This window comes from Sprattus sprattus (genome assembly GCF_963457725.1).
Source record: "Sprattus sprattus genome assembly, chromosome: 9".
Lineage (NCBI taxonomy): Eukaryota > Metazoa > Chordata > Actinopteri > Clupeiformes > Clupeidae > Sprattus > Sprattus sprattus.
The window spans coordinates 19043287-19058308 of NC_137928.1; the positions used below are offsets into that span (position 1 = coordinate 19043287).

At 44.0% G+C, this 15022-nt stretch overlaps 1 protein-coding gene across 2 annotated transcripts in view; it reads left to right on the top strand.

Moving 5' to 3' along the window:
• The window catches only part of bcas3 (BCAS3 microtubule associated cell migration factor), a 247424-nt gene that overhangs the window by 10290 nt on the left and 222112 nt on the right, over nucleotides 1-15022 (top strand). For both annotated transcript variants that reach the window (XM_080844199.1, XM_080844198.1), the window contains exons 6-7: nucleotides 3320-3401; nucleotides 7172-7244. In XM_080844199.1, the coding sequence (XP_080700325.1) occupies nucleotides 3320-3401; nucleotides 7172-7244 (155 nt within the window). The remainder of the gene's footprint in view (nucleotides 1-3319; nucleotides 3402-7171; nucleotides 7245-15022) is intronic.

Sequence of the window (15022 nt, forward strand, 5' to 3'; positions counted from 1 at the left end):
ATCGCATCTAAATGAAACTGCCAACTGTCTTGTCAGGTAGAATCTAAGCAGATTAGACCTGTTGGGTCAGAGAGCGAGAGAGAGTGTTATAGAGAGAGTGATAGAAAGAGAGTGAGTGATGGAAAGAGAGTGAGTGATGGAAAGAGAGTGAGTGATAATAAGAGAGAGAGTGATGGAGAGAGAGTGATGGAGAGAGAGTGATGGAGAGAGAGTAATGGAGAGAGAGTAATGGAGAGAGAGAGATGGAGAGAGAGCGATGGAGAGAGAGCGCGGCAGTTGGTTTCATTGTAGTTGGATATGGAAAGACAGAGTTATTGAGCTTTGGTGTGTTTCCAGGACATGCACACCTTTGCTTTGTAGCCTGTATTCTTTTTACAGTTTGGCTTTCACTTCCTCTCTTCTCCCTCGACTCTGCCATGTGAAGCCCATTGTGCCCGGCTGCTGGAGATTATTTTTCTTGCAGCATGAAACAAATTTCCCTTTGTTCTCACCCCACATTGTCTCTTGTCTGTTTTCGTGACCGCGTCCGTCTCTGTGCTTACCTCCGTCCCCCCCTACCTCCCTGCTGGTCCTTTAGCCTTCCGCTGCACGAAGTTTATCAGTGGCATTGATAATTCCATCATTGCATTACGAGGCCTCTGTAGCCCCAAGAGCCGGTGTAATTGGGAGTATGTCTGTATTGATTATAAGGAGCGTCTTAATAAGGTCCCTCTAAATGGGTGACCCCATGGAGCATGAAGCTTATTACCCAAACCAGTCTGAGCTCCCACGCCACAGCGCTTAACTGTTTCTTGGCTGTGAGGAGGATGTGTACAAGTCTTTATTTTAGAGGAGACACTAAATGATACCTACCCGCTCTCTCACGCACACACGCACACACGCACACATGCACACACACACACACACACACACACACACAGTGTATTTCTTAAAAGTAGTAATTTATAACGAATTACATACAGGAGGATCAGTAGTGCTATCACAATGTTTATTTTATCACATCATGTTTGATATAAGCATTCACAAGTATACATACATGTTTATTATTACAAACAGAAATGTTGGAACCCAAATGTTAAGCTCAAAGTTATTAAGTTACACATAATATAATAATATTTGTAACATGACACTGGTTTCATCAGAAAGGCGTCATTATGCATTATAATAATTGTGTACATCCCTGTTAAGACTTTAATTATGGTCATTTAGTAGCAATAGGAGTATGTCAAGCATTGTTATATGTCATAATGTACACATTACAAACTATTATGAAAACACTTAAACTATATGTACTTGCTTTTACTGAATTATTACCCAGATGGTCTTGCATGAAAGTGGTGGTGTTAAAAGCCACCATTTTTTTTTCACCCAGTCCTTAAACACAGATAACTCTGACACCGCTTTCCCTTGTGTGGTCCCAAAGCCAGTTTACCATCACACACACACACACACACACACACACACACACACACACACACACACACACACACACACACACACACACACACACACACACACACACACACACACACACACACACACACATACATACACAGGCTGTCGTGTTTGGCTTTGCGATCCCTGAGCAAGTCTTTCAGCGGAACCGCTTCTCCACCGCCATAGCCTAAACAATGTTTTCTTTGATATTTCTCTCCCCAATCTGTAAACAAACCTGCTTTCATGTTTTTGAGTGCTACGGAGGCCCTCAGTCTCCGTCTCTCGCCCCTCATTGTTGTTTTACATGTGGCCCTCTAGACAGGGGCAAATGGACTGCCGAGTGGTTTTTCAGAAGGGAAGATTTCTGGAAGTACACAGTGACTGCGCCACAGTGGGTCTTAATGCTGGGCGCACTGTCACTGATTGCCCACAGCACCCTAAGTGCTCTCTTCCCATCATGCACCTCTGTCATACGATACCCCTGAGCTATGATTTTTTTTGGTACCTGTCACCCGCTTTCCTTCATGCCATATACATGCACACACACACACATAGACACACACTTCTCTTTTCACACTGTGCATACTTTGTACAGACAATGCCATATATTTATATTAGGGATGCAAATTATCGATTAATTCATTAATCATTAGTTGATAATCTTATCGATCGACTTTCGATTAATTGATAAGCGGCGTTTTTCACCTGAGTTTCAGTGCTTCAATAGGGCCTTTAAAAATAGGCCCTATTATTATTATATTACACTACATTATGATAATTCTATTCTATTCTATTATACATTCCTCAAGTAATTATGCATTAGGAAAAGAAAGCAGAAAAGTTTTTTTTATGGTATAACAAAATCCATTCATTAATTAAAAAAAAATAATAATAATTATGGACTGGCTCAGTTCTTGCATTTGAAACAGACATAAAACAAAAAAGAATAGAAGAAATTAAATAGAGCCAAACAGAATATTATTGAGCCTATAGATTATGAAGAAACTGCATCTAGACTATTACAAGCTAAATAGCCAACACAACTCTCTGAAGTTTAACTTGCGCTCACGGTAGTGAGGAATAGAGTAGTTACATTCTTAATGACAAGCCATCAGGCAAAGGTAAGCTAGCCCGCTAACGAGCTAGGTATCTAATCATTAAGCCTGAGTGAGCTAGTCCGCTATCAAGCTAAATAGCCAACTCAACTCTTACTTACTTACTTACTTACTAACTCTCATGAGCCAAACTCGCGGGCACACGTTAGCGCGGGAGTAGACAGAGATATTCACATTCATAGCAAGGTGAGCTAGCCCGCTAACGAGCTAGGTAGCTAACTCTATGAAGTCTCAGTGAGCTAGCCCGCTAACGAGCTATTAGCTAACCTGAGTTTTAAGACTATAAGCCATAACTCGCGGCAGTAAGCGAGAGAAGGTATAATACAGTGTAGCTGTGATTTTAGGTTGACCAGGTGAACTGGTGGTGCCATGCAGGACAGCAGCATGCACGGTGTTCAAATGATAACTGAGTGAGCTAGTGGAACTATTGTATTTCAATACCGCATTACACAGAGAACATTTGTTTTCAACCGGTCTCTCGCGCTAGCGCCCTCTAGCGATTAATCGTGATTAATACATTTTGATCGAGCAACCTCTTAATCGACAATTAATCTAAAGTCGATTAATCATTTGCATCCCTAATTTATATATAAACTGATTTGGAACCTTTATCGCACACCCTTGTCAACTGTGCAGTCTGCACTCACACACTGAGCTTGTACACTACGTTGAGGAGTTCTGAGGTGGTTGCCTGACCTTTAATCAGACGTTGTTTGTGTGTGTGTGTGTGTGTGTGTGTGTGTGTGTGTGTCTGTGTGTGTCCACAGCTGAGTGGAGAGGCACAGGAGCTGTTCTCAGTGCGCCACGGTCCAGTGCGGGCCGCCCGGCTTCTGCCCGCTCCCCATATCAGTAAGTATCTACCCAGCACTGCCAACCCCACCACAGCACCACACCGCCATCCTAAACAGCAGACCCACAGGCCTCCATTAACTGCTGCTCTCTTTAAAGCTCCTTTTAATCAGCTGTGTGGTAGGGGACCTGTCTGACATTGAACCTGGATGTAAAGCATGAGAGCTAGTGCACTTGTGCTGGTGTAATGCAGCTACATGGTCCCTGCATGATGCTTTAAAACGTTTAATGTCTCTTCCTGAGTCTTGCTGAAAGGTACGTGTCCTTTCATTGTGGGAATGGTGTGTTGATTCCTTTGTAATGCATTCACAACAAATGTTTGCCATTGAAACGTGCTGATTAGATTTAATCATTTTTGCTCCATTTTTACCGTTTTTTCCTTTTACCTTGGTGATTTTGTATTTATTATTGTGAAATTATTAACTTATTATTACTTACTTATTTAAGTTAAGTTCAGTAGAAAGGTCACAGAAATCTCACTCTGGCTATAGTGCTGCGGCCTTTGATCCACAATACGACACAATTGATGTAGTTCTGGCTAGTAGTTTCTGTCCTCTAATATATAAATGTTCAAATGAAAGACTGCCTCATGTTCCGTTATGGCATGGAGTCAATGCCAGAGCCCCGCTGCTTCCCATCCTAATATTAAAATCAGTGCTTTAAGATTAGTGTTGGCCTCCTGTCAGCTGGCTACCTCACAGACACGACCAGCCCCTCTGCCAAAGCTCTGTTGAAGCCAGACATGGAGACGTTCCTTTCTCTCCTCTCTAGTTCTCTTTCTCTCTCTCTTTTTTGTTACTCTCTCTCCTCTTTCCTCTCCGTGTGTCATTCATGCTCTGTCTCACTTTCCTCTCTTTCTCTTTCCCTGCATTTGTCCTCTTCTCCTACCCTTCCTCTTTCTCTTCTTTCCCCTTGTCTTCATCTCTTCCCCCCTCTCCTTTCCCTTTTCTTCTCTTCCCTGCCTTGCTCATGGGTCTGCGTGTGACTCGTAATTATATCTCACACAGAAGCAGCAGCTCCACCTCTGAGTAATTAGGGTCTCATTTATTTGTGTGTTGTGACATCTCTGTAATCCTCTTAACAGCCCTATGGATTTAACAGGTTTGATATGTGACCTGCTATTGGTCACGCGACAACGGTGAGATGTTTTGTTGCGTTTTGGCCTTGTGTCCACATGACAACGTCATTTCCAGTTTCCAGAGTGGAGGCTTTTGAAATTGCAATTCTTGCGTCGCTGGTGGACAGGCGAAAACAGAGCATATTGAAAATTATGACGACAATCTATTTTTGATTGTCAGATGCATGGTTGTTTGCCAATTTGTTTTATTTCTATAAGTAGGAAGTGATCTATTGGAAACATCAGCGGCCAAAGTCTTTTCTGGGGTGTGTTTGATATAAAGTGATGCTTAATGCTAGCAACTTTAGAGAGGGTAAGACTCTGTTCACTCAAATGTTTTGCTGATGCTGAAAAATAAATGATTTCTAGGATCTCTCTCATCTCGTAGTGTTTTTGATAATAATCTTGTTTAGTTATAGGCTGTTTTAAACAACCTAGCGAGCACTCACTGTTGTGTTTCCGTGTAGACACTGATGAGCTCTCAAAACGCTGTAGTGCGGATGCAGATCTTTTTGAAAACGTTGTTTTCAAAACACTCCGTTGTCTTTCAAAAATGCCCTCTCAAGAATTAGCATCACTTACTTAACGATACTCATAGAAAGATGATTGTGTGTAGCAATTCATTTTTTTTCTCACCCCTGACTGCTGCTGTGTGTTTCTGCGTTTTGGCAAACTTCAACAATGCACAATGATCACATTCACAGACCCCTGGATGCGGATAAAAGCAAGTGTCCTTAATAAGAAGCAGCAGATATCCCACATATGAGCGCAGTGATTCTCAGCACAGAATAAAACGGATTGTGTTGCTGGGGGAAAACTGATTGCAATCTGTAGGGGGGGGCCAAACAGTGTTGCTCTGTTAGCGGGCTGTTAAAAGGCTAATTGATTCTTGCGGGGTGCCTGGGTGGGCGGATTTGGAAAGTCCTCAAAATAGGTGTTGATTTTAGCAAGGAAAGGTCCTTCCTCGATTAAAGGGGGAAGTTCCGCTTTCCCAAAGGCAGAAAACGATTTTTCTATCAATGACATGTCCTTATTCCACAATTAATTCTTGACCAGATGAATAGGACATGAAGGCTAAGATAGGCATTGACAACCAACCAACCGACATCTGGACCAAACTTTTTTTTTTTACCCCTTTCGTCTTCCTCTATCTAGATGAAATGTCAAAGGAGTTTGAAAGTCAGGATGGTAGGAAGTGGCATTTTGGTTTATTTCTCTTCCCAGGCCTCTAATTGTACGAGTTACACTAAAGCGACCCACAATCTGCGAGTAGGACATTTATAGGCACACAGGACATTTTGTTTAGACTAAAAGCAAACACATTGTCCTCAGTCTCCCGCACACTTAATCAGACGCAGACATACAAATGATGATTTTAATATTTAGCCTAACAAAACACAAAGAGGGATTGAAAAAAAAGAAACACTTTTCCCGCATGCATACCCTGTCATTTTCAAAGCCGAACCGTCGCAGTCAACAAATCTCTCCCGAGCCACTTGAAAAGCGGCCGAAGTGGTTTGTTTCCCCTTCTTAATTGTGACGTCGAAATGGAAGGCAGCTGTCGGCCACCAAAAGCCATCATATTTTGTCTTCTAATTCAATACCGTGAGCAGTTACAGCAGCAACGGCTGATGACAGAGCAGGGGAAAGCGAGCGAGGGGGGAAACGAGGCCCTTTAAAGCGTTGGAAGCAGAGGAGAGCGGCACATTTGTGCTCACACGCCACGCCGCGGGATCTCCGCGTTCCTGAATCTGATTACTGTCATGGCATGGCCATCCCAAATTACAGCCTCGCTAAAGCCTAACATCTTGTTCAATCTGGACAGGATTGGACGCCCCCACACTCCCAACCCCCAACCCTCACTCCTCAACCCTCACTCTCACCCTTACCCCCCTCTTTAAAATCAGTAAAATTAGGTAAATATGGGATCTGCAGGCCCTGATGCAACATGTTTTCTCCACCCAGAAATATGCCTACCGGCCATTTGCCATGCTGTAATCCCCACCAAACCCCCTGACAAAATTGAACACAGTCAGACAAAGGCTCCTCCAAAGCTTTGAAGGACTTTTTTCGTTTTTTTTTTCGTTTTTGTTGCAGCCCTAGTCGGAGCAAAGATGGTTTGAGTTCAACACATTGCACTGAGTGGTGTTTCTGTTCACTGTCTCTCCCCTAATGTTTTGCATGCTGGTATTTTAATTTCATTTGATCCCTCCATAAGTCTTCCTGCGAACCCAGAATTACTTTGTGGTCAGAGAAGATGAGTCTCTAAGTTGACAGGAAAGAAGTGGCTTCTTTATTTATTTATTTGTTTATATTTTGTCCTCTGACCCCCCCGCCCCCTCTCTCTCTCTCTCTCTCTCTCTCTTTTTCCGAAAGCCTAATTTGATTACAGAGCAGCTGTTGTAATGTAGTCAACATACTTCCTGTGGTGGTAGTGGCAGTTTTTTTTTTTTTTTCTGGATCGGTGCTGGAGTGGGTGGGTGGGTGGCTGACTGGCCCTGGCTTACAGACAAGAGCCTTTGCGTGCTCATGCTGCTAATGAATGTTTCTCTTTGTGTTTTTGTTTTCCCCCGGCCACTTGTCAATATGCCTCTCTGTCGTTTACCACCCCCTCTAACCCCCCCCCCCCCCCCCCCCTCCTCTGTGCGTGCAGGTCCCCTGAAGACGGACAGCTTTGCTGAGAAGAGGCCTCTGCTGGGTGTATGCAAGAGCACGGGGTCCTCAGGGTGAGTGCGTTGGTGGAGAGTGGCGCTCGTGGCCTGAGCAGGGCCTCTCTGTCCTGGGATGGAGTGAGCAATCCCCCTCCCTCTTGTCTGCTGTTCATCTGTACTGTCCTGTCTGTGGATAAGTGGGCCTTCATCTGTGTACAGTCATGTGTCCCTAGGTTTCACTTTTTCTCTTTTAACTTTCTCTATCCAAGTTATTTTCCTTTTTATCCATTCCATCCATCCATCTCTCTCTCTCTCTTTCTTTCTCTCTCTCTCTCTCTCTATATCCTCTCCATCTCTTTATCCAGTCTGTCAGTGTTCACTCGCCACCTCTCTCACACACACAGACACACACAGACACACACAGACACACACAGACACACACAGACACACACAGACACACACAGACACACACAGACACACACAGACACACACAGACACACACAGACACACACAGACACACACAGACACACACAGACACACACAGACACATGGTTGGCTCCAGCTAGAGGCCACAGCCTGCTGTGCTGGACGCCTCCTGATTGTGGATTGATAGCGCCTCTCGCCTGTGTCATTTTGTCTGCATGACAGTGGCGAGAGAGTGGAGAGGGAATGGAGGGGATGGTGCCACTGTGCCGCTGAGCAGTTGTGCTGCCTTTTATTAAAAGCGTTCGGATGGGGGAGTGGTGTGGAGTGAAAAGCCATTTTGACACGAAGCGTTTTCATTCGGGTGTCATAAAAAACGAAGTTCATAGCTTATATTCTCCGAAAGAGGGCTCCAGTGACATGATGGACTTGGAGAAGCCAGTGAGCTTGTGAAACCTGAGAGCAGACATCTTAAAACTTGTCCAACACGAGGTGAACTACATGTGCTAATGGAATGTTCCGTCGTTGTCCATTTTTACGACTTTTCCCCCCGTTTTTTTTTTCTTCTCTCTCTTAAGTGCAAATCGAGCGCCAGCCTCAGGGCCGGTCCCATTCTGTGTGATATTCAGATGTTACGAGGTACAAATCTTAAGTACATTTGAAAACCTATAATTTACTCTATGCATTAAGCAGCATTAGAGGGCCAATCAGATGGGCTGTGGGGTCTGGCCACAGAGTGGTCTGGCCGGAGGCGGGGAGTCTGCAAGCTGAGCGGTCGGCCCCAGGTGACCACGCCGTGCCCTGCAGCGGCAGAACAGGGCAGAGGGAAGTGATGGGCTTGTCAGAAGTGTGGTGCAGAGAGGGGGAGAGGGAGAGAGCCATATGAGGGAAGGGAGAACATATGCCCATCAGCCCAGCAGCGTGCTTCTCCTCTCCTCTCCTCTCCTCTCTTCTTCTCTCCTCCACTTCCCTCCACTCCCACTGGTTGGCTTGCCACCTCTGCAGCACGCTCCTTTTCCACAGCGAGGCAACTTAACTCGATATTTCCTCCTCGGGAAATAAAATAAGGAAGTCTGTCTTCAGCAAGCTTTTGATGGAGACCACCGTCCCTGGACGCTTCCAAGGCTCCAGCGCTTTGCAGGCACTCGGAACATGCCGTGTCTGCCCCTGACACACACACACACACACACACACACACATACATATGCACACACGCACACACGCACACACAGACAAGCTGGAAGGGTTTGGCTTTGTAGTCCAATTATATATTTTTTTCTTTTCTTTCTTTTTTTGCGCTAATGCTGAAAACATGCCTCGTGTTGAAAACCATAACCCTAACCCCTGGCTGAATGGTGGGGCTGCACAGTTCCAGCAGAAGTGTTTGGTAAATAATGTAGCATTCAAACGAAAGAAAAGAAGAGGGGAAAAAATGTAGCCCTCTCTAAATATTCAGGTTCTTTTTTTTTCTCTCTCTCTCTCCTCCTTCATTGGAATACTTCATAAATATCCTGAAGTCCTCACACAATTTTTCAGTGTATAATCATTTTGAAATAACAGCTTTTGTCAACCACCAGAAAGGATGCCGTCCTGACACTTAAATGGAAAACAGATTGGACTTTTGGCCGATACTGCAGAGCTGGTTTAGAAGTTGGTTCAGTCAGCTTTAGGCTTAGATTACAAGATTTGCAAATTAAAGGAAAACCAGAGAGGGGAAAAAGCATGTGTGCCGGCCCTGCCTTTTCGCAGACTTCCAGCCAGGCGCACTCAACATAATTTTATCAATGGAAAGGATTATGTCTTAAGTCCAAACAACGTATGGATCTAGAGATTTTCCTGACAGTAAAGTTGCATATTCATCCTGCATGCCGTATGCCAACGCCAGTGGGGTTTGCAAATTAGTAAAGAATGCATGTGCCATTCGATCCTGGTGGGCCTCCGATCTGGAATGGATTTCCACCCTAGCGTTGTTTTTCTTTTTCTTTTTTACTTGTTCTTCTTTCATTTTAATTAGCGCTGCACGTATTAAAATTAGTGGATATACGTGTATGCTCCTGCAATGAGGGACGATTTGAATGGGCTGAATTGGAGCTTTTTAAGTATTTGTGGGCGTCACACAGAGAACATGCTCTCAGGCTAAAAGTTCAGTGACAAAGAAGCCTGCTTTTGTTCTTTGGAAGTGGAGAAGTGAAGTCGTCGATCCAGGCACAAACCCCCCCACCCCCCTCCTCTTCCAGCTTTCCAGTCCCAGATCTCCATGGAGAGGATGTGGGCATGATTTTTTTTCACAAATACAGTCCTCGGTCATTGTGGAGCTTACTGCTGGATTTGTAAGCAGGGGTCTAGGGCACGTGGAGGTCCCGGCACAGGTCCACCCTCCCCACTTGGCCCAGAGTCTCCGTTGGACGGTCCCCATGGCCACCCAGCTTCTGGCCGGCTGTCAGAGGGCCGCTCTCCAGGCCTCTGGAGCTCTGTGCTGCTTGCCCCGCTGGGAGCAGTGCTTAGTCCCTCCAACGCCCCCACCTCCACCTCCCAGAAAGCAGCCGCAGCAGCAGCAGCAGTGAACAACACATCGCACGCGAAACAAAGTGTCATCCCTGGGATTTACTCTGCTAAACAGTGTCCCTAATTTTCACTGTTTAAATCCAAAGCCATGTAAAGTCCCTCTGCCACGTAATGCTTGGATTTTAATTACATGATTGTTGTGAAAATAAATAAATAAAAGCGAGGAGAGGAGGGGGGAAAAATGAAATATCCACGGCTCGTCCCAGCAAATATTTTTAAAGAGACTTAGCAGAAAGCCTATTGTGATATTAAGCTGTGCTTTTCATTGCATTTCCATGACAGGTTTAAACATTAGATGTGAGGTATCCCTCCTAAAGTGTATTAAATGGTTGAAATCTCTAAGCGTTTGTATTAGTGGGGGCAGCAGATTAAGGGGATTGCAGAGCGATGCTCTAAGCCTCATGACACTGTTCTTTTCTCGCTATCACACCCAGATCAGCAGGGGCTCGACCAGTCCACGGCTACCGTTGCACTAAGAGCCCCTGTGATACCACTCCGGGGGGTTGGTGGCTGTGCCTTTCCCTGCCCTCAGCACTCACCCAGAGGCATGTGTGGGGCATTATCTGCCGAGGCCGGCCGCAGGACTGCGGTGTTATCCTGCCGGCTGGCTGATAAACGCGCCTCTGTGGCCTGTGGGCCGCTCACCCCCACTGCCACACTGTCTGCGCCGATAGGGAGGGCGTGCACATGCAGAGCTTGCAGGGTTTTGCTACAGACTGCAGAAATGACACTGGGAAAGATAAAGGGGCTTGGAAGTTGCACTGGTTCCTTTTCCCTGTGTCAATAATCCCTCGTAACACAACAAAATATGATTCTTTTTTTTATTAAACAGTGATATATGTGATAGATTTTTCCACACATACTTTCTGGAGGTGTACTGAATATTAAATCGACAGATGGTTGAACATGCCAATATAGTAGTTTGGAAGAGGTACAGAAAGGGCAAACAAGTTTTCAAATCTCCTCATTACGTTTATCTGATTTATACTTTGTCTTATGTTATATGTCTTATATAAATGTATTATATACGCTAGTCATCCTTGTTGAAATCAATCACTTCACTGGTCATTGACACATTCAGCAAATAGCTTAGCTATAGTTATGTATGCAGTAGCATTATATTTTAAATATATAATTTCCATTTCTGTGTTAATTTTGATATCTCTTTCCCTATCCCTTATTGTCACCTAGAAAGACATAAAGGCTTTCAATGTGACGGTTTAGTACAGCATCACAATCCACTTTCAATTTGATGAACTTGCTGACTTTCCTCTGCCTTGTCCCCTTTCGTGACTACGAATGCTAGATGCAATCACAGTTGACTTTATTTGGAAAAAGCCAGCCAGGTGCACCACTTAGATTCCCATCATCTGCTCCTCACTCAACCTAGAGGGCCATATAACTCAGCTCTCCAAGGACAGGGAAAGTCCGACCCCAAGCCTTTGAAGTTTGCCTTTTGAAGAGTGTTCATCTTAAAGCGCTTTTCCATGTACTGTCACTTCCACATTATCTGTGTGCTCAAAAGAGGTAAAAACAACCTTGGCTGAATGGGCAATGAGAACACTAAGGAGAGGTGCAATACACCCTAATGGCCTTTAATGAACCTAATTAAGAATTAGGTTAGGTTTGCATGATTAATTGAATTCGTGGGAATATGTTATAATTTTTTAGGCATATTTTTTTTGGGACTGGCCTTGGTGAATGTCTTGCATGTGATGATTTTATATCTTATGCATACGGTCTTACTTTACAGTGGTCATTTTTATAGTGTATTACTTGCATTTAGAGAACCCCTTTTTAGATTCTCTCTCTCTTGCTTCAGCACCAGTGATTTAATTTGTTATGAAACGGGTGAAGGTGAAGTGTGTGTATAGACAATATAAAGCAGGATTGTGTTAATGTTTAACATGTTTGTCTGTATGTATGAATGTATGTGTATGTATTTATAATATAATTATATGAAAGTATGTCAGATGACAATTTTTGAGTTATCTGTTTCAAAAATCCTTTAAAAATTAAGCCATTTTTAAAAATGACTACATCAGTATGCATCACAGGGGCTGTGAGGTTGATGCTGAGCCTTGGCAAAGTGTTGCATTTACTTGGCGTTTAACAAGTTATATATCGTCACAACGGGAATAGGAAAAGACCACTCTAGCGCCAGATCACTGTTATGCATCACAAACTTTCTCATTAAGCTCAGACAGTTAGTTGGCAGAAAAAAACCACAGTATTATTCTGACAACAGAAAAACTCAAACTTGTATGTCTCAAACATACAAGTGGTTTGATAAATATTCATGCGGTGCGCTGCGTGCTAGCCCTCTGTCTGCGAGTGTGAAACTAAAGTCTGGGTATCAAGAGGCCTCAGTGGCGGGCAGAGGCTCCCGTCGCTTTCCCCACCGCACCCACCCAACCTGCCCATCGCTGTCACAGAGACTAATTAAACACCATAAACACCAGAAAGCCCATCAGAGCAGGAGGACCCAAAGGAGGAGGCAGATCACGGCCTCCCTCTCTCCGTTGCAATGTGTTTCCAATATGCCCGAGTGGGGTAATATACAGCCGAGCCCCGGCGAAAGGAGAGGAAATGTATTTCTGGCAGCGCTGCAGACATGGAGCTGTGGTTGAACTTTTTACCCTAATTACTTTCCCGCTAATGCCCGCGGCATGCCGGAATCAAAGGCCCCCCCCCAGGCCCCAAGCAGCCTCTGATGTGGCCAGCGTTTGTTGTGTGTTGAGGGTTGAGCTTTTCGAGAGGGAGAGCAAGGAAGAGAGAGAGAAAGAGAGAGAGAATGAGAGAGAATGAGCGAGAGAGGAAAAGCTCGAAGAATTGTGACAGGATATTTTTTGAAAAAAATTCTCAGTTACCACCCACCTCACTTGTTGCCTGCAAAAATAGTGTAATTGTTTTCATCTGTGTGTTTTTTCTTTCTTCTTGGCTTAGAAATAACTGTTATAAATCAATATGACACAGGCTTGAGGGATTGATTCAAGTCCAAATAGCATTTTTTCATTTGTTTATTTTGTTTTTCCCTCCTAAACACCTTTTAAAGAGTGTTAGTCTTCTCTAATGTGTCTGAAATGAGCAAGTTTATTTCTACAAAGACCACAAAAAGATTTTTTTTTTTTCTTTTACGTAGTGAGCCAATTTATTCATCTATGTACAATCCATGAATCCATAGCTAAATGTTTAAAAGACAGATTTATATAATTAGGTTGTTGTGAAAGATAGTAGCGACCCATTCATATTTGGGGAATCGCTCTTTTTGAGGCACACATTCAGGTTTCTCAGCCGGGTCTCCAGGAAAGACAGCTGGGATTTTGAGGAAAGGCAGTATTTGTTTTGCGTTTCCAGAGCATGTAATTGTCTGTTCATATTTGGGAAGCTCGTAAAGTAGTTGCAGTCAGAAAGTGATGACGTCTCCTTGTAAATGAATTTATTTGCCCTGGTTCTCGTTCATTTCCAGGCCTCCCATTCGCTAGTCTCACCACATGAGATGTGCCCCTGTTTTTCAGGCTCCTTTAACTCCGCTTAATAAAACGTATGGATTAAAACTCTTCTCTACAGTCCAATCGTATGGCTCCGAGCACACGTGATTGTGACTTGGAATAACAGATGTCAATGAGTTTATAAAAATGCGCAAGTGATGAAATGGCAGCCGGTTGACATAATGGACATAATAACTATTGTAAACCCGAGTGTTGCTAAAATTAAGAGAAAGTCATCGCTGTAAAACGTCCTTAAGTATTCTGTTGCGGAGAGAGTTTTCCAATCTGGTAGCACAGTTGAGTGATGGAAGTCCAGAACATGCCGGCTTTAATAGAACTACCATTCTCAAGGGTGATGGATTTTGCAGGTGTGCTCCGTGGCCAGTTAATAGCATTTGTACCCAGTAATTAGCGGAGTAATTGCTGTTGAGGAAATCCATGTTTGAAGCGTTGTGAAGTTCAAATGAGCCAAGACGAGGATGTTGACTCCAGCAGACGTGACCTTTCCTCAGTAGGTCAAAGCCATTCTGCCTCGCCCTCGCCCATTTTAAATATGTGTTTGCAAAGGATATACACAGTGTTTCCCCTTTTGTCTCGTCACATGGTTTTGGGACCTTTTTTGTACATTTCTCTGCCTTACACTGCCTGCTGAATCAAGTCGAGGACATCTGACAAATTTGATTCCGAATTAATCCCGGCTGACTGATCGGTTAGGAGAATTGTAATTGACGCTTGGATGCGACGGGATCACAACAGTCATATTAGAGGGGCAGAGAATGGTGCCCAGCGTCACCTTAACATGTGCAAGTCTGACATTTCGACATGATTCATAATGTTAATTGTAATTTAGCCTCACTTTCAACCCCAGCTGTCGGATTTTCAGAGTGGGGAAATTGTATTACAAATGTCAATGCTTGCCTCCATTAGAACTAGGCCATTTGTTAGTATCAAAAAAACGCAAACAATTGAAGTGAGTGGCACGATGATTCTCTTTTAGAGGCCATCAGTGCCCCATTAATCAATTTAGAAGCATATCTTTTGTATTATATTTGCTCTAAAACGCTTTAAATTTGATTGATTTGACCCTGGCAATTCTGAAATCAATGGACGCTGACCATGAGACAAGTTGGAGAAGTTAAATCCCTCTATTAATCTCAGTGCTTTGGAGCTGAGGGGGGAAAAGTGTTCTACTGAAAGTGTTTTTGCAGAGAGCAGCCAGGCTTTTCTGTGACATCTTGAAAGAGCAAATGTCTGCTGGACACTGGCGGACACACGTGTGCAGAGACACACAGGCACACGTGCACACACACACACACACACACACACACATACACATACACATACTCTCTCTCTCTCGTTCTCACTTTCTCTCTC